This window comes from Drosophila hydei, unplaced genomic scaffold (genome assembly GCF_003285905.1).
Source record: "Drosophila hydei strain 15085-1641.00,03,60 unplaced genomic scaffold, DhydRS2 tig00008116-arrow-pilon, whole genome shotgun sequence".
Lineage (NCBI taxonomy): Eukaryota > Metazoa > Arthropoda > Insecta > Diptera > Drosophilidae > Drosophila > Drosophila hydei.
The window spans coordinates 2375494-2398527 of record NW_022045829.1 but is presented as its reverse complement, the minus strand read 5'-3'; the positions used below and the strand labels follow the sequence as shown (position 1 = coordinate 2398527).

General features: G+C 37.6%; 3 protein-coding genes across 4 annotated transcripts in view; 1 reads left to right on the top strand and 2 right to left on the bottom strand.

Annotated features, from left to right (window-relative positions):
• Window positions 1–23034, top strand: part of LOC111596199 — an 83366-nt gene that overhangs the window by 5224 nt on the left and 55108 nt on the right. The window lies entirely within an intron of this gene.
• Window positions 1639–3447, bottom strand: LOC115483292. Of its 2 annotated transcripts, none has more exons than XM_030224639.1 (4): window positions 3244–3447; window positions 2787–3185; window positions 2381–2697; window positions 1639–2192 (listed from the first exon to the last, which is right to left on the bottom strand). In XM_030224639.1, the coding sequence occupies exons 1-4, from the start codon at window positions 3375–3377 to the stop codon at window positions 1861–1863; spliced, it is 1182 nt and encodes a 393-aa protein (XP_030080499.1). In that variant the 5' UTR covers window positions 3378–3447; the 3' UTR covers window positions 1639–1860. The 2 variants fall into 2 exon arrangements, with proteins under 2 accessions (XP_030080499.1, XP_030080500.1); XM_030224640.1 differs by having other exon boundaries at window positions 2787–3154.
• Window positions 3989–5516, bottom strand: LOC111593666. The gene is made up of 4 exons (XM_023306556.2): window positions 5323–5516; window positions 4864–5262; window positions 4430–4740; window positions 3989–4371 (listed from the first exon to the last, which is right to left on the bottom strand). Exons 1-4 carry the CDS (start codon window positions 5463–5465, stop codon window positions 4109–4111), a joined length of 1116 nt encoding a protein of 371 aa, XP_023162324.2. The 5' UTR covers window positions 5466–5516; the 3' UTR covers window positions 3989–4108.

Below are 23034 nucleotides of genomic sequence, written 5' to 3'. Positions count from 1 at the left end.
GGCAGTTCCCATAAGGGACTGAGGAACTGTCATATCTGCCCGAGAGGCTTCAGCTGCGATTACTCTACACGAAAGGTTCTTCAGAAAAATGGGGCTCATACCGCCTGCATCTTATCCTCAACCGATCCCTGAGCCCTGGTATGAGCTCTTGTCACTTAAGTATTTTCTCGAACAGACCAATGCGAGCCCATTACGCCCACAGGCTTACAAGGCTTAAGCTTCACAGCTGATGCGAAGCACAGCAAAAACTATGCGCATATAGATTTAATATAAAAGCATTGAAAATTGTTTAAAAAGATTTTTTTTTACCACCAGAATCATACAAATTACAAATAGTTTTGATTTTACATTAAATTTAACAAATATAGTAAACTATCCAAATAAGTTTATCCAATGCCTGTCACAATACAATTTTATAAAATCATCTCAATTATAGACTATTCGCTTCTCAAAGTGTCTCGTGAGGTGTTAACTCGAATGCAAATTTCAGCATTCCAATCAAAATCCAGATCTATGTATGTAGATATATATATATATATATATTGTGTAACTGGAAGAGGAAATACAATTAGCTAGCAGATCGACAACTTCCATCGCACTTACAGTCCGAGTAATATCCAGTTGTGTGTAGATCAATCGAGGTATATCCATGCCAAGTGTAAGTATTTTGTTTTTGTAATGTGCTTGTTTCATATAGGGTCTGCTGTTGTTCATTTAGTATAGCTTTAAAAATGTTTTTGTTTTTTTAACTTTTACTTTTTTTGTAAAACTATAAAAATTTACACTTTGCGCTTAATGTAAAGTGAAGAAAAGTATATTCCGGGTTGCAACACGTATCAATTCTTTTCTTTTTAGTTAAATATATTTATGATTTAGTTTTAGCTGTTGTGTGACCGTGTCCAAAAAGTGTACTGACTGAAAACTGAAGCTACGCCTGGACATATCAACTGAAACGGATTGTAAACCAAATCTGAGACTACTTTGATTACACAGTTTTTCTGTTTGGAAATCGTGTTTGTTGCATACAATGTGTGCCTTACTACACTTGACTGCCTGACTGACCGAGCCATAAAATATTCTCTCATGGCAGATAGAAAAGATAAAATCTGTACCCAGCTCGGGAAAATACTCTATCAACAATCGCTTTATAGAAAGAATATCATTATTGGAACTCAAAAGATATATATATATATAAATATATATACATATAGATACAGTCATATATATATATATATTCGAAAATATCAGCGAGAGTCCATAAATTCACATTGGATAATGTTAACTTTTTCTGTAGATAGATTATGATTGTGAGATTATAAACCAAGGAACATTCTATTTGCCAGCTAGGTTCGTGTTGATTTTCTCTACAGACCGAAGAGATATATATTATTTAACCATTAAGCTTCCTCCTCAAGCTATGAAAAATTAAAGAAAAAAACGCAGATAGAACGGGGCTCTAGGTAACCCCTAAATAAGCTCCTTCGATTAGAGCCAGCTTGAACACATGAATTTACTCATTATATACCAATATTCACTATTTTGTAGCCGACTTCTCTACAGATAGAGCCGCGTAATATTGATGTCAATGGCCAAGTTTGGAGTCTGCCAAGTTCTGATTTAAATAAAAACACATTGAAATAGAGTTCACCTGCTGCCACGTTTTATTAGTCAATGCGTATATAGATATAAAATTATATACAATTTTCCCGCTAATTACGAATGTAATTGTGGCCAACTGTATTGCACAATGAACTGCCTTTAGGTACAATTAGCCAACGCTGAGGTTTTGTGCCCCCATACCTCGAACGATAAATACGCCAATATTTCATGGCTTTCCAATGAAGTACGGGAAATCGTCCTTTATTTCTCTATCAAGCGTAGTTTCTGTACTTCTTGCCACATATCTATATATTTGTCCCTTGGCTCTAGCGAGGAAGCTGCCTGTTTGGTTTGGAAAAGCAATGCCGATTGACTATTCAATGTATCTTGGTGCAAATATTCACAGGTGCAATTGCAGTTGGGCATATAATCCATTGCCTCCAGATCGGATTTGATATCGGCTAAGTACTCCTTAAACTGTTTGGTCATTACGCTATCGACGAGTTTCCCCTTACACGCGTTACAAACGCTCCAAAATCTCATACTATTCGCGACGTCTCTGCAGAATTGGCGTTCTTGTAAAACCTTCATTTCTAAACAAAAATAATGAAATATTATTATACTATTTTATTACTACATTATTATATTATTATATTATTATATTATTATATTATTCTATTATTATATTATTATATTATTATATTATTCTATTATTATATTATTCTATTATATTATTATTATTATATTATATTACATATATTATGTATATTATTATGCTTGCCTTGTCTTTTGGCCTGCATCGATTTTTTCTGTGATGTGTTTAACTGTGTTCGTGTCTGTGACATAAAGAACTGGGCCACATCGTATTCACGGAGCGCATAGACTTTGGGCACAATATCAAAATTATCTGTCCATCTTTGGCAAGCGGCATTGTGGTTGAAGCCAGAATATGGCACCCAAGTTCTAAGCACGGCATCCATGAATTCGCGTTGACGTTCATTCTCCTGTGTTCTAACAGTCATATACTTATTGCACACATATCGATTATAAAATCGATAAGTCAAAGCTGTAAGTATGTCCTTTACTTTGGTGTATTCTCTAAAAAGAGAATAAGATCAATTAAATATACACTAATATCGATAGCATACTGTAGCGAGCGAGCGACGAGATGATATACTACTCCTTACTTTTGCTTATTAAAATCAATATATCCTGGCAATTCGCCGGTTCTCATCATTCTGCGCAGCTTTAAGGCATACGAATGCAGCAGTTCCTCCACGCATTGCAGCTGCATGTTCTTGAGGAAGAGCAAATTGTTGACATGCTTGCGCGACCACCAGCCCCGAAAGAAGGACTGTATCTTTAGAGATGCGTTGTAGTACAAAATTTGAAGGGACTCTTGAGTGCGATCCTGTGCCACAAGGATCAAATGACGCCTGCCTATATATCGACTCCATGCATGTTGAATAATACGAGCGGCTTTCCGTTGCCTTCGCATTTTGACACGAGCGATAAAACCACGGAAATTACTTTGTATGGTGCGCGCGGCCTTGAACTGTTTGTAATCGAGTAATAGCAATTGAGTGCTGAATATTAGTATGAGAATCAGAATTAATGAAGATGCGTTAATGTTAGATTATTTACCGCATTACATTCGCCTGCATCGGAAACAGAGAAGGTCCAGACCTGCTCTCATTTTGACTTAGACATCCCTTATTTACATGGGTACTTTCGACCGAACAATAAGAATATAGACCTAAAAGTGTCGTTGGAAACATTTTTAATAATGTATTGAGTACTGTTTGTTACGGTGTAGAAGGTGTGAATAGTGTCTGCCTCTATTGATATTGTTATGTATATTTCTGAGAAGTCTTGGGTAAACTGATATCTAGGTTAAATGGTTTATATTTATATTTATAATGAATCCGCTTATTCATTTTCGTCTCTTTCGGTACTCCAGCAGTTTAAAGACGATATCAATTTATCGATTTTCATCAATAAAAATGATCACTTCTTTCCACAAATTGTAAACGAAAATATATATTTTAGGTCTCTTAACTTTTATGAATTTATGAAATATATATTCTTGACCGGGACGATGAGCAGTCGATTTCGCTGTGCCTGTATATGTGGATGCATCTATCGAAAGGCAGCTGTTAAATTACATCTCGTAGGGCTTCAAAGCTAGAGCAGCATTGTTGATTTCCTCCGGTCACCCATTCGATATAGTGGCCAATAAAAAAATATTTTTAAAGTGGTATTCACATACTGGCTCTTTTTATTTGTCAAAACGTATATATTAATAAAAAATATATCTCTGTATATTGGCCACATTGCACCATGAATTTCTTTTAGTTCCGTTTAGGCAACGCTAAGATAACTATTTTTGTCTCATCTTATGGCTCAAAATGCTCCTATCGCCTTCCGCTATTAAACGTATTTTTTATTTTCTTTAAATAATTAAACAATCTGAAATGTTCAAAAATTGTTCGTGCTTTGGCTATTGAATTCAAGGTAACGACGTGTGCGATGGGCATTTTAAGAGCTCATTTTGCTTATTATCCCTGGTGCAATTGCAATTGGCCACAAAATGTATTGCCTCCAGTTCGAATTTGACATCGGCGAGATAATTTTTAAAGTTTTCGTTAAATAAGTTATTCTTGACTTTTCCCTCACATATCCGACAAGCGCGCCAAAATCTCATGCTATTCGCGACGTCTTTGCAGAATGCTTGTATTTTCATGTTGTTTTTCATCTTTCTCTCCAGCACCTCTGAATCAGCAATAAAAATAATTAAATATAAAAAAGCATTAATAATATTGACACTTGCCTTTTTCATTGGCCCGTACCACTTCCTTTTGTAAAATTTTCAATCCTGTCTGTTTTATAAACATCTGGGCCACATCGTATTCACGGAGCTCATAGACTTTGGGCACAATATCAAAATTATCTGTCCATTTTTGGCATGCGGCATTGTGGTTGACGCCCGAATATGGCACCCAAGTTCTGAGCACGGCATGCATGAATTCGCGACGACGTGCCTTCGTCTCTGATCTAGAAGTCATATACTTATTGCCCACATATCGATTATAAAATCGATAGGCTAGAGTCGTTAGGATGTCCTTTACTTTGAAATTGTCTCTGAGAAAAAGAGGGAAACAGATGATCCATATCAAATAATTGGTACACTGCGAACAGGACTGAGCAGCTATACACTAATATCGATAACTTTCTGTAGAAAAAGAGAGATAAAATACTACTTACTTATCCTTATTAAAATCCATAAATCCTGGCAATTCGCCGGTTCTCATCATTGTGTGCAGATTTTTGGCATACGAATGCAGCAGTTCCTCCACGCATTGCAGCTGCATGTTCTTGAGGAAGAGCAAATTGTTGACATGCTTGCGCGACCACCAGCCCCGAAAGAAGGACTGTATCTTTAGAGATGCGTTGTAGTACAGAATCTGTATGGACTGTTGCGCCCGTTCCTGAGCCAGAAGGATCAAGTAACGTCTGCCTATATATCGATGCCACGAATTCTGAATAATTGCAGCGGCTTCCTGCTCCCTTCGCAATTTAATACGAACGTTAAAACCACGAAAATTACTTTGTATAGTGCGCGCGGCCTTGAACTGTTTGTAATCGAGTAATAGCAGTTGAGTGCTGCATACAAAAAAAAAAAGGAAATTAGAATTAAGTATAATTCAATGTTAGATTACTTACTGTAGTTGAGCTGCTTGCATCGGAAACAGACAAGGTATAGTATTGCTGTCACTTTGACTCGTGCATTCCTCGTGTATGTCAGGTGTTTGGCTAGTGTCAACCGAATTAAATGAAATTAGGTGCACATATGCCGTTGGCAACATTTTGTATGTTGAATTGAGAAGTGATTTGTGAATGAAACCGGGCTCTGTTAATACGATTATGTATATTTCTGAGAAGTCTTGGGTAAACTGATACATATGTTGAATATTAATTCATTTAAATTCCGAAATATATTTTTACAATTAGCCTGATTATCGATTGCATCGTTGATAATCTGAGATATCTATATGTATCTATTTGTATCTGTAGGTATTTATATGTATCTATTCGTATATTTTTGTATCGATGTGTATCTACATAAATATACCTAAAATATACCTAAAATATAAATATATAAATACCTAAATATTAATATCTAAAGTAATAAATAAATACCTAAATATTAATATCTAAAGTAATATCTAAATACATCTGAATTTATTTTTATTGTACAAAACCCAGTATTAACTTATTCCCTTAACAAAAAGGCTCCAAGTCGACATGAATTTTGCGCAATCCTTGTTAGAAATTTTATTATCTTAGGAAGACCCGCACAGAACCCCTCCAATCAACAATTGAAAATAAAACAATATTCCATTTCATTTAGCCAAAGATCATTATATAATTGATACCAGAATTTACAACAACTCCACCATCCGAACAGATAAACAACTAATTTGCACCAGATAGTTAAAAACTATTCCAGTTAAATTTTCGAAAGAAGCCACTGAGCGTGAACAAGTGAATCAGATGACAGTGTACCATATCCTTGAAGCCCAGGATTATAGAAGATAGGAGAGAAGACTCCCAGGCGTTCGTTTTGTAGCCAAGAAATAGCTCCGCATGGATCACTGTTTAATGTAAGATTAAGGATCGTGGATCACTGAAGATAAGCAACCAACTCGCAGTCATCCTAATCAAAATCCAAGTCTTTCTATGTAGATATGTATAAGTATCTATTGTCACTGCAACAGGAAAATAGATTAGATATATTGCTAGAGGTCCGTCTCGGGTTTGCTCTTACACTTACAGTCCGAGTAATATCCAGTTATGTGTAGGTCAAGCCAGGTATTTATCAATGCCGATATCAATATATCAACATACGCCAATCCGAAATTGGAGATTCATTTCATTTTTATTTACTTTATTTTTTTGTATTTTTGTTTATTGCTTGTTGTCATATGGAATGGAAGCATTTTTCGTTCTTCATTCTTTTTTTCTTATTTTCTTTTTCTTATTTTCTTTTTTATTCTTTTCTTTTTTTTATTTTTTTTTTTTTGATTTTCCAATTGTTTTACTAAAAACTTATAAAAAAATAACACTTTGTGCTTAACGTAAAGTAAAGTAGTTTTCTGGGTTTGCAACACGTGTATGACGATTTGTATTTTTGTAGTTTTTATTGTTTATTTTGGATTTTATGATGTTGTTTGTGTGTGTCCAAAAAGTGTACTGAGTGAAACTTAAAGTTCGGCCTGGGCATATCAAACAAAATCTATCGTAGCTGAGATCCTAGCCTACTCTGATCATACATACATAACTATACAATCATTAAAGACTTGCACGCTCCAATATATTTTCCTGGCACGCGGAGACATTGCCTTTGCATCGGTATAAATTGAATTGCGGGCTGCTCGCTTACAACGCGCCTTCTTGCAGGTTGGTAGAGAGAGTGAGCGCGGGAACTGCCAGATGGTAGCTCGAGAAGTAACGCAAGTTTAATTCATTTTTAATGCGAACTCTCGGCTGTTGGCGTCTTGAACGTGATGCTCGAGGAGTCGCTTGCAGCTGACCAGGTTGCCTGGTCAGCGGTGTGCTGGCTGCAGCAAGTACTCAGCATACCAAAAAAGGCGGAAATCAAAAGTTAAAATAAACTACGTTGTCGACGGCGGCGGTCGCTGTTCGTTGCTCGCTGGTGTCTGATTGTCCTTTGTGGCACTGCCCGCTGCCTGCTGGCTGCTTATAAAGTTGCCGGATATCCGGTTGTTGTCTTCGCTCATTTTTCGCCATCTTTGCACTAGCGTCCGCATTCAAGTCCTTATGCACGCGCCACACTCCACGAAACTCCACTTGTGCAGCAGTTCACAAGGGCCTTTGTCCATTGTCGTCGTTGTCGTCGTAGTTTTGTTTAATGTTTCATTTATTTATATTTTTCGTAAGGACACTGTCGCTGTCCTGGCTGGCGCCCTGTTGTAGTTGCATTCGTCGTCGTCGTCCTCGACGTTGTCGTTGTTGTGTTTTCACTATTTGACGCTTGTTTACTCATTTCCGGTTGCAGCAACTCGCAGTGCAACACACACCCTGCCACCAAGCAGCACAATCCATTGCGTAATGTCCTCGGGCGAACTTGCTTGCTACTTAATACTGAATTATTCTATAGATTACAGCGGGTCGCTATATAAGAAAATATAACTTTGTCTCTCTTGTTTTCTTTGTATAATTGTATAGCAGAAAAGATGCTTGGAAAGTTTCTGAAATAAACAGTCTATTTTGATAGTATCTTCCTAATTTATTTTAAGCATCAGTTTTTGAAAATAATCCAAGAATCGCATGAAATCTGTCCCAATCAAAGTTCATTTCATAGCCGCATCGGAAATTCCCTTTGCCCAATCAAAGTTTCTGCCACGCTACAAACAAACAACTGTTGATTAAGAAATATTTTGGAAATTTCTCTTGCATTATGTATGTATATGTATAGGAAAATGGAATTGCAACTGCGATTCGACTATCTCAATTACAAGGCCAAAGTTTTTGGGGGCAAAAGTTTTTCGATTTGCCATAGCGCCAATTGGTTTTAATTTGCCACAAGGCGGCACCAGCCAGCTAGCAATCAATCAATATTCATCAAAATGCTATTTAATTTGAATGCACCCTGAACAGCTACAACAACTTCCCTCCCACCTGCCAACTGCCACAAAACTTGGCGACGTTGCAAACTTTGAAAAGTCGCCGACAAAGCGAGCGTTGAGTATGTGTCAGGCGACACTTGACAAGCAGCAGGCGGCGGATCAGGCCAAAAGTGCCGAAGCACAACTAACGAGCACAGCTAACCAGCCCAAGTTGCAACTGACTGGCGCAGCAACTAGTTGACTTGGTTATTGAGTTCTCAAAGTGCTGTCTGAGCAAAGAAAAATTGCACGCGGCACTTCTCAGACCTTGCGCTAATTGTGAGGAATTCAATTTGAATTGGTTCGCATAAATCGTTGCCTACTTTTTACCTGTGCAAATATGCGTATGCCCACCTCTGTGCATGTGGGTGTTTGTGTTGCATTTAACCCACATTACAAGCCGTCTGTTCTCAATACCAAGCATTTTCTTTCTGGCTGGCCCATGCGAGACGTTACTTCGTTAACCCAATTTCAATTTCTTTTGAAAAATTAGAAAAGTTGCAATGGTTGCGCCTTTGTGCTCCACTAGTTGCCTTAATCAATGCTCAAACTTCTTTTACTATATAATAGAGAAAGCTATAAATATATCTTCAAGAGGAAATCATATTTCGAATACATTTTATTTCAAATATCAGTTACGACTGCAAAATTTAACATAATATTGATAATATATTAATTAATTTTGATCTCAGGTGTTAATCGTTTGATATCTCTTTAACGCATCGCATTTTCAAATTTCTCCAAATTTATAAACATTATAAATAATATTAATTAATTATTAATAAAAATAATAAATTAAATTTTAAGCAATATCTAACATATATATCCATTTTCCACAAGCCTTCCCTACAATTTTCTTGATCTAAAAATTTAATTGTAATTTCTAATAATCAAACAAAAAAAAATTTTTAAATATATTTTTATCACATAAAAATGTTAGTAGATTAAAAAAATATTTAATATTAATTAGAAATGTAATCTAATATATATTATATCCGTATTATTTATTTATTATATTAATTAATAAGTATATTAATTATTATCTTATTTATTATAAAATATATTTTATAAACTTTTTATCACATTAAATGGTTAACGTACTAAAATAATATATAATATTAATTTGAAATGTAACATATGCTATTTATGTTATTCTGCTTGTACCCAAATATTTTCCGATTTTCCCATATTTATAAGCAAAAATTAAATAATATCTCATAGCTTATTCTTGAGTGAATTTCATTTATGTTAAAGCGGCTTTTGCTCAGCTAATATTCTCAATTAACTGAGGGCTGCTGCGTAGTCTAGAACATTTTCTCTGCGCATTCATAAGCTGCTTAGCCACTCACATAGAAAGGAAAAAAAAAACGCGCAACTAAATTTAAGAATTTTTCTCATTTTAAGACTTGCTTTTAATATTATTTTATTTGTTGTGCCAGGCAGCCAGACTAATATAAATTTTATGCGCCATGCAGACACCTTAAATGTAAAATAGAATATGAGCTGCATATATATATATATATATATATATATATATATATATACTAGATGCTATATACTATATAGAGAGAGAGTGGAGAGTGGAGCAGAGCAAACCCAAATATTTGAAAGACCACAAAAAGCATGTCCTTGTGCGGCAGGCTAAGGCCACTTAATGCACGCCAAAAGCAGTTGATGTGGCTGCCAATGTATGTGTGCGAGTGTGTGTCTGTGTGTGTGTGTGCCATGGCTCATAAATACACATAAACACACGCACACATACATGCACAAGCCAAGCCATCGAGTAAGGACACATGTTTTGGATTTACTGAGCCTGCTCGCAGGCATCTTTTCTGTTATCCTATGCCCCGTTTGCCTGAGTCTCTGTGTGTGTATGTGTGTGTTGTTTCTGTGCTTGTAGTCCTGTTAATAATGCTTTTGATGTGTGCTAAAGACAGCTACAAACTATACCATATACTTTGCACTAGATCTCCTAACAATGTTACGGCATGGCTAGATTTTGCTTGCACTCGACTGTTGTTCAACCCAGCCAAAGCTTTGCCTCGAGCCCAGAAAATCTCTGCTGCTGCAGCACCAAACGCAAATGAAAAGCTGCAATTTTTGACACAAGCAAAATTGCGCAGAAAATGGAGTGGAAAATCAACATTTTGAAAATCATTTTGCAGCCATTGCACAGTCTGGTTTGTCTATACAAATTTTTATTAAAGTTTTTTTAGGCATTTATTGTGAATCACATTTGGTGTGGATAAGTGAGAAGCAGCTTGAATGCAATCAGACTTAACTCACATATTTTTTAGTCTTGACTTCTTTCAATATTATCTTAAATAATGCCCAAATACGCCTCAATTCTTATCACTTTACCTCAGCACAGTTTCTTTTAAAGACTTTTTGAATAGTCGTCGTCGCAGTTTGATTTATGTATTACGTTGGTTACCTTTTTCGGTTTTTATAGCCAACACTCGCACCTGAGCCTCACGCGCAGCTGAGCAATTACAACAACAGCAAGAGCACAAAGTGTCGACGGCTTAATGGCGCCAGCTACAACAAAACTGAAAGCTCTAAGACCAAGGCGCAAAAAAGTAACGAAACATTCCATAAAAGTGTAAGAGGAAAAGTAAGTCTATTAACGGCAATGACAAAGCACGCGAAAAGCTAATAGAATGACAGACCTGTAAAGTGCTCCTCTCTCTCTGTGGGTGTGTGTGTGTGTGTGTCAGCGAGAGACAGAGCGGGCGTGGCAGTAGTTTGGCAAGTCTATAAAAATGTATTAACTGCTCGACTAGGTAGCCAAAATAAAGTCATAAACACCAGAAGCAGGAGCCAAGGCTGTGCGTAATATGATAATCATTGAGTGTGTGTGTGTGTGTCTGTGTGGGAAAAACAAAATGTGGGCGTGTGAATTGTGGGCGCGGCGTTAGCTAAGAGATGATAGCACACTAGAGCAGAGGCGAGAGCAGCTCTAGAGGCCAGCAACAAATCCATTAAACCCTTATGATGCATGAGCGCAAATAAAGCGAGTGAGTGAAAGATGCCACAAACAAAGGGTGAAGAGTGATGGGGGAAGTGCGCAAAAAAAAAGGAAGGAGAAAAGAAAACAAGCGCAACACAGTGAAAAAGGGCGTGGGAAACATATGCCAGAGCAGACTTAGCTCGACACCAAAACAAAAAAACCAAAAAAAAAAACGAGAAAGGGCATAAAAAAACTGAGGAAAACACGAAAAAGAGGCGCAGGCTAAAATGTTAACTAAGCATAGGGCAAAATGCAAAGGAAAGGCCAAATGATAAGGCAGCAGCGGGGACTGGAGGTGCTGCGGGCAGGTTAAGAGGTTGCGGCCCGCAAAGTGAGCAAACACTTGAGCCAAGTGTTTGGCTGGTTAAAGCAAAGAATGCGAGTGTGAGTGTGGGTGGGGTGTGTGTGTGTCTCTGTACAAGTGAATGTTAATTTTGCGAGTGTGGCAAAGATAGTAAAAGTGTGTGTGAAGCACTAAACAATGGATGTTAAGTAGATAAATAAATTAGATATAAGTGGATTATATATTCCATGCGAACTGTTTGACTGGTGGGAGAAATACAATAAGGTAACGAATGTGCGCAATACGAAAGACATTTTGCAGCGCGCTGCCTCTGTCATAGTTTTATATTAGACTATGAGAAAAGGTTCCTATAGAACTTATTGATTGAGAAAAAATGCAAAACATTAACAAATGCGAACAATACGAAAAATATTTCCTATATTTATATTACGAGTTTTTTAGTCATATATTTACATTTGACTTTAAGCAAATGTTCTGATTAAACTTTCTTTTAAGTAATTTTATATTAGTTCAGCGTAGAAATTCGCTTGTCATCTAACATATCAGAAATCAGAAGTACAAATATCTTGCAATCTCAATTTCCCATTGATATTTAATATTGTCTCCTAACTATCTCAGTATCTCACTCATAACTCTCTTTCTCTCAACACTTATTTATTTCAAAGACTACAAACAAGACAAAGTAAAAGCTGCATAAAATGAATACAAACTTAACTTGCTTGTCTTCTAAAATATATATATTTTCAAATATATTTCTATATTTGTACTTCCAATTTCCAAATTTCCACTCACTTACCTGATTTTGTGCTCTGTTGTCGCTGGCAGTCTGCTGCTCTCAACTCGATTGTCTCTGACAATTTGTCGATTGTTGCTGTGCTCTCTCATCACTTCGCTTTCAATTTCAGATATTCGAAGCGACGATATGGGAGCATTACATAAAACATGCTCTTATCGTGTTTTGCCTTAACCAAAACCAAAACCCAATCCTTTGGCACAGTTGCATAAATAAACAAGCCACACAACACATCCCTCACACACACACACAATACCTGAGTGCATTTTTAGCATTTCCTGCTGGAATTGCAATGCCCCAAACCAAAAAGAATATATATATATATATATATATATGCTACACGTGTGCCAGACCAAAAAAAAAAAAAAGGAAAGAAGAAAATACATTTCAGCTTCAGAAAGAAATCCGCCGAGCAACAATAATAACAATTGTGTAAAAAGCATAACGTATACGCGACGTGGCACCAACCAAAGGCGAGCCGCATACGACTCACAGCGACTCCCCATAGAAACAGCCGAAATTGCTGAAGTGTAAATGCAAATAGCAACGGCCGCTGAATACGCTGTAAATGAGCTTAGCAATAGGATTTCCAGAGCTTTGTCTGCGTACTTAATGAATAAGAATTTAATAGAAACTGCAGAAATTATCGAAAATTTCAATTACTCTGGCAACTCGGCAACTTACAGGGTATTTCGACAACTAAGGGCAAAAACCATGAAAGAAGGCACAACTTTTGGTGGCGCTTACACAGCAAAAAAGGAAGAGAGTTTAAATCAACTTGTGGGAATTTAGACAATTTTATAAACATGTACAAGAATGCAGGAGCAAAAAAAAAATACATATGAGGTTTCCTTTCCTTTCGTTTTCTTGTATTTTTTTTGTTATATATATATGTTGGGGAGTATAAATGCATATAATACAAATTTAAAAGTAAACCAAGTCGCGTTGCGCTATCTGCGGATGCTTCCCAACAGATATATGTTGTTGTTGTTGTTGTTGTAGTTGGTGTTTATGCAAATTCTCGCCGAGCGTCGTGTGTGTTGGGCCGGAGCCAAAAGAAGATACGAGTACGTGCATTATATAGATACATATATATATATATATACACGTATACATTCATGAATGTATGAATATCTCGCCTGTATAAACAGCGCGTAACTGAATAATAATAACAGCCACAGCAGCAGCCGCTGCTGCTTGTAAACTGGAACGGAAAGCAGGGTGGGCAAAAAAAAAACCCAAAGAATTGTCGCCAGCTTAAAATGGTTAAAAGTTTTGTTGTACCTCAGTTAAGGTAAAAAAGCAGCCCATTTGCGGCTTTCTCTCTTTAAACAGCAAACTTTTACAATGAGCGCCGCGTGTGCTCTTAATATGTTTATGTTGTAGTCGGGCCGAAGGAATGCTTGTGTCGAGAAAGTTGTTTAATGTCTGATGAAGGCAAACATATGTTTTATATACGTTTTGATACTTTTTTTTCGGCAGGCAGACAAAGCAGCTGCCTTTTGTAGCTTTACTAAATGGAGCGCAGGCTGCGTAGTGGCGGCAGCAGCAGGAGGTGACTGCTTGAAGATTCTATATATCTATACCTATCTTTACATTATTTTTTTACTTACTTGTCAACTTAAACAAAGATTAGTGAATAGTTCTGATGACATTATATAAATATAATTTGCTAGAAATTGCCTTAAATTCTTATTGACAATTAACTGTGTCTTTCCTTTATTTAATTTCTTTGATAACTTTTAAAAAACTCTTCAGCTAACTCTTATATTAAATTACACAATAAATTAGCAACATACAAAGCCTAAGTCTAAACTTCACCTTAAATTATAAAAAGCCTTTAAGGTCACATAAATTAGCGTTAATTCTAATAGCATATTAACTGTTTTATTAGGATAGAAACATTTCAAATTCTCCTTAAAAATATTTGAACTCATTCTGTTTTTTGAATTATCAGCATAAACTAACCTCATGTGGTTATCCTTCTTTTGCTACTCTGCACAGTTTTGCTTTTTCATATTTAGCTTAGTATTATTCAAAGTTTATCCTGAGGTTAAATTTCCCATTTCATCATAAGCCACTTAGTTCAACTGCTTCAATTTAGTTGACCTCTTTTATCAGATTTTCCTTCTCTCCCTCTCGCGCTCTCTATCGTTGCAGCTTCACTTTATCAGGTGACCATTGCGTCTATCAATGTCAAGCTCTTTCCACTTCTAACCCGCTGCCAGCAAAAAATATATAAAAAAAAAAAATAGAAGTAAAAACTAGGAAAAACAAATCCCAAACATATTGTACTTTTCATTTTCTAGCAGTTCAGTGTGCCACCTCCCACTTGTCCCACAGGTCACTCAGCCATTTTCATTTGCTGTTGACGCTTGCCCCTTGACACAGACACTGAGATCCCTCTCGCTCCTTCCAGCCAACCCAGGGACGCCCCCTGCCCGTGGGCTGTCATTCTGCTGCACATTGAAGCGTGAAACTTGTGCGCTTGTCACAAAAATGCTTCCTGTCAGATTTCGTTCGTTGCGGTTGCTCCATTACAAGGAAGCTGCAGCCAGGACGGCGACGACGACAACAAGGACGACAGGGACAACATCGACACGCGCATATAAATTACAAAACAGTCCAAGGGACAGCCAGCCACAGAATCGAGTTACTTGACCAAGCGACTCAGCCAAACGATTGCGATTGCACTGCCACTTGCCACACACACACACACACAGAGAGACACACAGCTGCGTAACTCGTTGCATTAGCATTTGCTCCTTGCCCCCTGTGGCAGCTGCTGTCACTTGTCTCATTTCATATACGAACGAGCTGCACTGGCAGCAGCTGCTGTTGAACTGCAAGCGGAAGCCCACGAATAACTCACTTTTCCTTTTGCTCCTTGTTTTTGTTTTTACAATTAATTTAGCTGCACTGTGGAATCATTACACAATATAGATTTCAAAATAAACCACATTAGTATTCATGCAAACGAATACAGCACAAAACATATTGTTCCTTAAACAGCTCATTAACATAAACGCGTGAATTTCATTAGTGAGCTATGAACAAACGAGTTGATCAGTTGGTGCAGTAGCCAGTTACTCAATCTGTTATTCTATTAAGTGATTCATTTGTTCATTAATGACTCATTCAAATTATTTGTTCATGAATCAATTCAAATTGAACTGGTGAGCAAGTATAAGAACGAATCGTTCCTTAGATCACATCATTTGTTCGTGATTGACTAGTTCTATCGAGTTATTCATCTGTTCCTAAATGATCCATTTAAAGGAGTTGTTTATGAATCATCTATTCAAATTGAGCTGCTTGAATTGAACTGATGAACTGATTGAGAAGTTTTATTGTTCATCTGCCTTATGAATCTATTCAAATGATTTTATTTATGCGTTAGTTCGTGAATCGCATTCATATGTTCTTCAGCTGAAGAACGCTTCAATCCATACAGCTCACATCTGTCCATGATTGAGACTATTGAGTTATATTGAGTCCCTCAATTGCTCATTTACTAAGCCTGAAGTTGAGCTGTTCTTGTGCTCATGAATGATCAGTTCTATTCAGTGCGTTAAACTACATTCTGTATCTGTTGAGTAACGATCTGATCTATTGAGATTTTCCAATATCAAGAACTGAATCACTGACTAAAGGAATCATTTATGATCAGCTAGAAAGTATATACCAATGTGCTGTTTACTTACTTTACAGATTTAAATAGCTTAAATAGTAAAATCCTCAACTCAACTTAAAGTTGTATAAAGGTTAGCAACAACTTAACTTTGCATCACTAAAATTCTCAGCTCTCTTTACGAATTCTTAAGTTTTTCAGCGTATTTCTTAGTCCTACAAATATTTAACTTCGATATTGAACTTTCTGTCCATAGTTTTCAAGCCTGTGTCTCTCAACAGACTTTACTTTGCGCGCTGTATTCTGCTTTGCTTTGGCATATGCTATTTTCATAGTTCATTAGCGTCGCTTTTTCTCGCAAACTCTCGCACTTTGTCTCAGTTTTTCTCTGGGTGGTTCGTGCCCTGCCAGCTGCCATCAGACATTAGAAAAATATTTGCAATTTGTTTGTTTGTTTTTCTTTAGCAATTTTCGCTTTACGACGACAGCCTTGCTGCATTTTGCCCCAGTGAAATTTACTCAGTCTGACATTGGCTTCCTTTTTTCCCTTTTGGGCGAGCTTGCTTATATATTTAGAAGTCTGCTGCACTTCCTGAGTTCAAGCGGGGCAAACGAGCTCAGCTGCTTAAAGATCTGCAGCAACTAATGACTTTAAATGCATAAGGATAACTAGCCTCATGGCTGCCAAAATGTCGCCAGCAGGCAAGAGCACTTCGAGGGCCAGGCATATGCTGAGAGAAGGTGCTTGGGATGTGGCACAGACTGCTGTTGCCTGGCCGCGTTGCAAACGACGACAAGAGAAATTTGCTCAGCACAAGAACTTTGAAGCAGCGGGACTTGCTTCAAACACTAGCTAAATCCCTATTTCCTGACCCCCTTGCCGCTGCCACGCCCCGCCCCGCCTAGCGCTGCTGCTGTGTAAAATAAACGACAGCTAATAATGCGCACAACAAGGCAGCAGGGCGCAAAAGTTGACTACAGTTAGTAGCAACAGAAAGCTGGAGCAGCAGCAGCAGCAGGCAAAGCTACTTATATTTAAATACCCTTTGCTCTGGTAAATGAATAGAGTTGCTTGAGTTCAAGTTGTGAGTCATATGCTAGATGCTAGCTGAATAAAAATTTAGAAATTTAGAAAAGTTTATGAAGGACAAAGCATTAAAACTTATCTGAAACATATTTTTTTTAATAAATGATGTAAACTCTAAAGTATTTAATGCAAATTCATCTAAGCAGTGCACAGTTGTTGCTTGATTAATATAGACGCATTAAACATAAGCTAGTTTTAAAGCGAAAAAGAAGTGAGGGCATAAACTATGTGCTTCTAGTCGAGTTCAAAATCCTTCTTTGCTATTGCCCTGTTTTGGTTGCATGTTGGTTTTTCTGGGGGCGTGGCAAGGCTTTAATTGGCACACATGACGCAAAAGTGCGCGTGACACAGTTGCCACGTAGTTTGGAAACGAAGAAGCATGAGGAGGAGTAGCAGCAGTCGTGTGTGCTTGAGCCGGGAGGGGGGGAGGGTGGCAGAAGTTGCGTTCATATGCATAGACACATTCACATGTCGTCGGCGCCCCGGGTGTTGGGTAGGACATGTACTCTGGAATGGCTCCCCGGTTGATCTTTGGCATTTGTAGGCGTTGGTGTATCCACGCAAACGCCTTATGCAAATCACTTGATGTGTGTGCGCGAGCACGCGGCAAACAACACGGAACAGCCCAGAGAGGGCAATAGGGCAGCAGAACGAAAGGACAGAAAACAATGGCAAAAGCTCAAGTGTTAAGGGTCGCAGCTTAAGTTTAATTAGACGCGGGCAAGTGATTTATTTGATTTGCCCCAAGGCCTGTCACAGGCAGACTCGTATAGTTTTTGTCGGCTCTCAAACCTCAAAGCTCATAAAAGTAATATTTAAATGTGAAGCGGCGCTCTTAAAGCTAACGAAATTTTAATCAATATTATAAATTTAAGGCAAATTTCGCTGAAATAGAAATTTTGAAGTGAGCTCTAACACAATTTAAATTTTATGGTTGTCCAAATATTTACAATTATGTTTCATATGCCGCTTTCCAACACTGTAAACTTGCAATTTCAATAGCTCTACTATATATATATATATATTAACTGGTATTATAACTGCTAAGTTATTATGCAGTCTTATGCACACTTTGGCGACTTTTCCAACACTGGCAGCTCTAGTTTACTTCAAAAACTTTTGCCTTTTGCCCAAGCTGCACTCGCATGAGTAATGAGCGTTTCCATTTCGCGTTTTTCTACTTAAAAGCGCACTCAACCATGCAAAGAAACAGAGAGCGAGCGAACGAGAGAGAGAGACAGAAAGTGTGCTCAAAAGAGGATGAGCGAGAGTGAGAGGGAAAGAGTGAATGGCGACCCAGAGAGCAACATAAATAATAATATCTGTCAGGCAACTTGAAGCTACTTTTCTTTGTCTGCTTTACGCCTGATTCGCTACGCAACTTTGGCTAGGTAATTTCTTGGTGTAGGAGATGCTGGAGCTGGTGCAGGGCCAGAGGCAGTGGGAACTTGAGGCGCAGTCACTCAGGCGCAGTCGAGTGCACAAAAGTATGCAACAGTCTGTGGCAGCGGCATGCACAATATGTTCAACGCGAACGAACGAGCCCAAAACGAGAGTCGCTGGCATAAAAAGCCAGCCAGACAGCCACTAAAGAGCTAAGCACAAAGAAGTGTGCTAATTGAGCTATGCTCGACTAAAACATGCCCTGTAATTGACAGTTGTCGGTTATGTGACGAAGGAAATGTAAATGACTTCAGATAACACAAAGTTCATCTTACAGAAGCTGCCGATTCGGATATGCGTTTGGCCTCTTGGAATCTATTCAAATTAAAATATAAATAGAGTCAGGGTATCCTAAAGAGTATAATGAGATTAGGCTATACCATGATAGAATATATAAAGGATTATATATATTTTATTAATGATATATAAATATTATATAATATTTTTATTTTATAATTGTTTTTCTCTATTATTATCTTTTTTTATATTTATTTTTTTACCGGTTTTTTATGTTTTTTTCTTTATTCTTAATCCATTTTATTTTAATTTGATTTTAGTTTTATTTTTATTTTTTAACTTTTTATTAAGCCTTATGCTGCCATATTTCTTATTTCTTCTCACCTATTTTGACTGCTTACAGGGTATCATTAAACGTAGGCACACTTATACCTTCATACATACCTAGACACACACACACATACACGCTCGAATGCACACATACACACACACATACAATTGAGTTTGACCTCCATTGCCTTGAAGACGCATCCGGCTTTCACCCTCTTTTTAGAGTTGCCGACTTGTCACTTGCACTCGGCGCTGACAGTTGGCCAGTAGCTTTCAGACTTTTAGCATTCAGCTTATTCTCTCGTCCTGTTATTATTGTTGTTGCTTTCGACTGCCACTGACAGTTGCATTTATTTATGCCGCAGCTAAGCGAAGCTGACCTCCAGCTGCAGCCTCGCTTAAAGTTGAAGCTTTAGTTGGCTGAGCTCTGCGGGTTTTGGTTGCCGCAAAAACATTTTTCATTAATCACCATGCACAGATTTTTGACTATCAAAATTATGTTGCCCCCACATGAAAACTCTATAAAAGTTTTAGCCCCAGAGCATAGAGTGTGCTCGGAGTAAAATATGTAATTATCCATATATTATGTTTGCTCTTCAAATTAGGTTAACTAACCGCATTTTAAGCTACGGGCCGCCCCTTAGCCTCGCCTTGCCTTCCCTCTTGGCAGCTTGCTAAATTTGTACATTTTTGGTTTTTTGAAATTTACGTAGCTAATGATTATTTTTCGGTTTCGGTATTTACTGTAATTTGAGTGCTGGCCGAAGTGGTGAAGGGCATGGCTTCAGCTGAGTATTGCTTACATAAATTGGTTGGCTATGCGAATTTGGTTAATTTCTAAAGAGTTTTGCACCAAATTGTTGTGGCTGAATTGTATTTCTAGGAACACTTTACGCAATAATTGGCTGAAATATTTGTTAAAATGGTAAAACGGAGCTATGAAAATTAAACCATATTATTTACAATTCGTGTGCAAAGAGGAAACAGATTCATAATTAACATGAGCCAAGCATATCGCAAAGCTTAAAGAACTATTATAAAGCTCAACATGTTTGTTTAATTAAATATCAATTTCTTAAGAAAGTTAAGTTAAAGCCATTTAAGCCGACTTATTGAAGTGATTCTGGAGTCTCACTTCTGAGCCGATCAAGCAGCATCAGTTGAGTTGGCCATTCGGCATTTTCATTGATTGCCACTTTACTAACAATTTCCATTGGCATGGAAAATGGGTTAAGGAAAATCGTACGATAACAATACAAATTATAAATAACGATTTATCATGAGCTGCAGCTGCAATTTACCCCAGCAGCAGCATTTGCCAATTGCACACCTGAATAAACCAGGCTCCAAGCAACCAACATATATGTTAGCTGGTGTGCGTCTGTGAGTGTGTGTACTTCACCTAGCCAATTGCAATGCCTGAAGTGAAGCTGTGCCTGCAGGCACTTGAATGCTTGGAGCGAAGCAAGAGAGAGACTGAGAGGAGTGCAATAAAAATGCCTGGCTATATAAAGCCAAATAAATTGCCTCTGGCCGTTGAGTTGCTCGACTTGGCTGACTGACTGACTGACGGTAACTGAGACAATTTTTTATATATTATTATATATATGTATATATATATATATATTATTAAGCACAGCAAAACATTTCTTGCATGAACACGAAATATTTCTTGAAGTTGTTGCACCAAATGTTTTAAGATTAGCAAAAGTCTTTCAAAATTAATTTAATGTAAATTTAAATATAATTTTGAAACATATTCGAAGACAATGAAAGCACAGCTTAAAGAAATATTATTTTATTAATACAAAATTTAATTTGTTTTATGAAATGTCTAAATAAATAAAGGATTAAATTCTGGAAGCTAAACCTCAGCAAACTCTTCATTATAAGCATTTATAAACAATCATGCCTATATATCTGACTGAATTTCCCGACTTACCTACTACTACTTCACTCTTAATAAAAATAGTACAATAATCCTTGCACAAAGATTTTCTTACTCACAACCGACTTGCATTTATTTGCAATTTGAGTGCTGCTTAGGCTGCTTGCAAGGCAAATATTATTTAAATTGCGCATACGCCGCTTTGACCGCTGCCGCAGCACAACTCTGCGGCGCTGTCTGAAAAGTCGAAATAAACTCGATACGTTTACCGCTAATCGCTTCCCCACAGACGCATTAACAATTTATCTTGTGTTATTTTATGCGAAAAGTTTCGACAAGCCGAACCCCAATATTCAGCGTCCCACTCCCGCTTGAAATGGGGCATATGGGTTACCAGGCCGCATTTCGAATAGAAAATCGTGCAAATTGTTGCAAAAATATCAACGCATAGCGTATTATTTCAACAGCGCCTTCGATTCAGCTGGGAAATTGTAGCCGAGTGGGCTATGAGATGCTGCACGATTCAATGCATGGGTGGGTGAGTGTGGGTCTGACTGGCGAAGAAGAAAGTTTTGAGGATACATGAAAAAGCCTTGTGAAGGGATTGATATGTAAGAACTATGTAGAAGAGAGACCTAAATATACAAATAAAAAATATCCTACATCAATCTCATAGCTTATCTAACTCTTGTATTAACATCCTTGAAAACATTTTCTCAATTGGTTTCGCTCAATTTGACAACTTCTTGAGAGCCATTGCCCTTAAGCCGCAAGCATAATGTTAACAACTTACTAAATAGATTATAAAATAGTTAAACGAGCTGTCGGCTCAATCAATTATCCAATTCATTTTCATAAACATCAATTTGATTATAATCATTCAATGTGAAAAGAGGCCAACAATTTCATTTGCTGCAAATGCTGCTGGGCAAAAGTTTATGCAAAGTGCTGAAGGCCATTGAAATAGACCGAAAAACTCTTTCATTCGTTCACACGCTTGGTAGTTAATTTAAACCAATTTGACATCATTTGGAAAAGTGTGTGGAAAACTTAAATGTTGCTACCCACTCACCCACTCACCCACTGACCCAGCACACAATCCATTCCAATTAAACATGAGAGAGCGCATAAAGTTTAGGCAAAAACCAAAAACCAAATAAGCCCCAAAAGCCCAAGGACCATAATCTTTATGTTGAACCATATAAAGGGCCATGTGCGAAAATTACAAAATTAACCCAAGAGAATTGACCAAAAAGGAAGAAGCAGCAGAAGAAGGGAATGAGGATGAGGATAAGTAACAGCAGGACAAAAGATTTTCACATGCGGTGGGTCAACCAAATGGTCCTAGGAAACTCAAGAGCTAAACCAAATGCAAATTTCAAAGTTAATCATGGTGAAATTATATGATATGGGCGGGCGACTAAGGGGGCGGTTAGTTTGCCAATGGAAAAAACCCTTTCGTATTATTCATTTGTCACACTCAAAGCAAAGGAAGTGGAAGAAGAAGAAGAAGCTGGCAACAACAGCTGTTCGTAGCCTTTTTGCCAGAACTGTCAAATGAGATTAAAATAAGCTTCGTTCGTCAATCGACTTGGTTATCCCCCCGAGAGAGAGAGAGTTGCACACATGACAATGGAAGCATTTCGTTGAACGACTTACCCCTACTGAAAACTAAAACCCGCTCCCCCCTCTCTCTCACTCCCCCTCTGTACACTATTGCTCTGCCCCTATATAATGGCCGCAGCAAATTTATAGCAATTGTGCACTAAAAGGGTTTTTATCCACGCACAACAGCTTGACCAATAAAGCAACTAAGCGCATTTGTGCCAACTTCTAGACCCCTCGCCTTCCCTCTTGGCATATTCCATCCCCAGATACCCGGCACTCCCCTTTACTTTGCCAAACCCTCTAGCTGTACTCGACTATTGTGGATAGCGGGAATATGTTTGGGGGGCTTGTGCAGTAGCTCAGTTTATTGCCAAATTGAGTTCTGTGTGCGAGTTGGAAAAAGAGAGAGAGAGAG

What these genes read in the sequence shown, in the direction of transcription:
- LOC115483292 (XM_030224639.1), bottom strand. Translation starts at nt 3,377, where the DNA reads ATGTTTCCAACGACACTTTTAGGTCTATATTCTTATTGTTCGGTCGAA. An exon ending in ATTGATTTTAATAAGCAAAA is followed by an intron (nt 2,698 to 2,786) that starts GTAAGGAGTAGT and finishes TTCTCTTTTTAG; the next exon opens with AGAATACACCAAAGTAAAGG. An exon ending in GATGCAGGCCAAAAGACAAG is followed by an intron (nt 2,193 to 2,380) that starts GCAAGCATAATA and finishes ATTTTTGTTTAG; the next exon opens with AAATGAAGGTTTTACAAGAA.
- LOC111593666 (XM_023306556.2), bottom strand. Translation starts at nt 5,465, where the DNA reads ATGTTGCCAACGGCATATGTGCACCTAATTTCATTTAATTCGGTTGAC. An exon ending in ATGCAAGCAGCTCAACTACA is followed by an intron (nt 5,263 to 5,322) that starts GTAAGTAATCTA and finishes TTTTGTATGCAG; the next exon opens with CACTCAACTGCTATTACTCG. An exon ending in GGTACGGGCCAATGAAAAAG is followed by an intron (nt 4,372 to 4,429) that starts GCAAGTGTCAAT and finishes TTGCTGATTCAG; the next exon opens with AGGTGCTGGAGAGAAAGATG.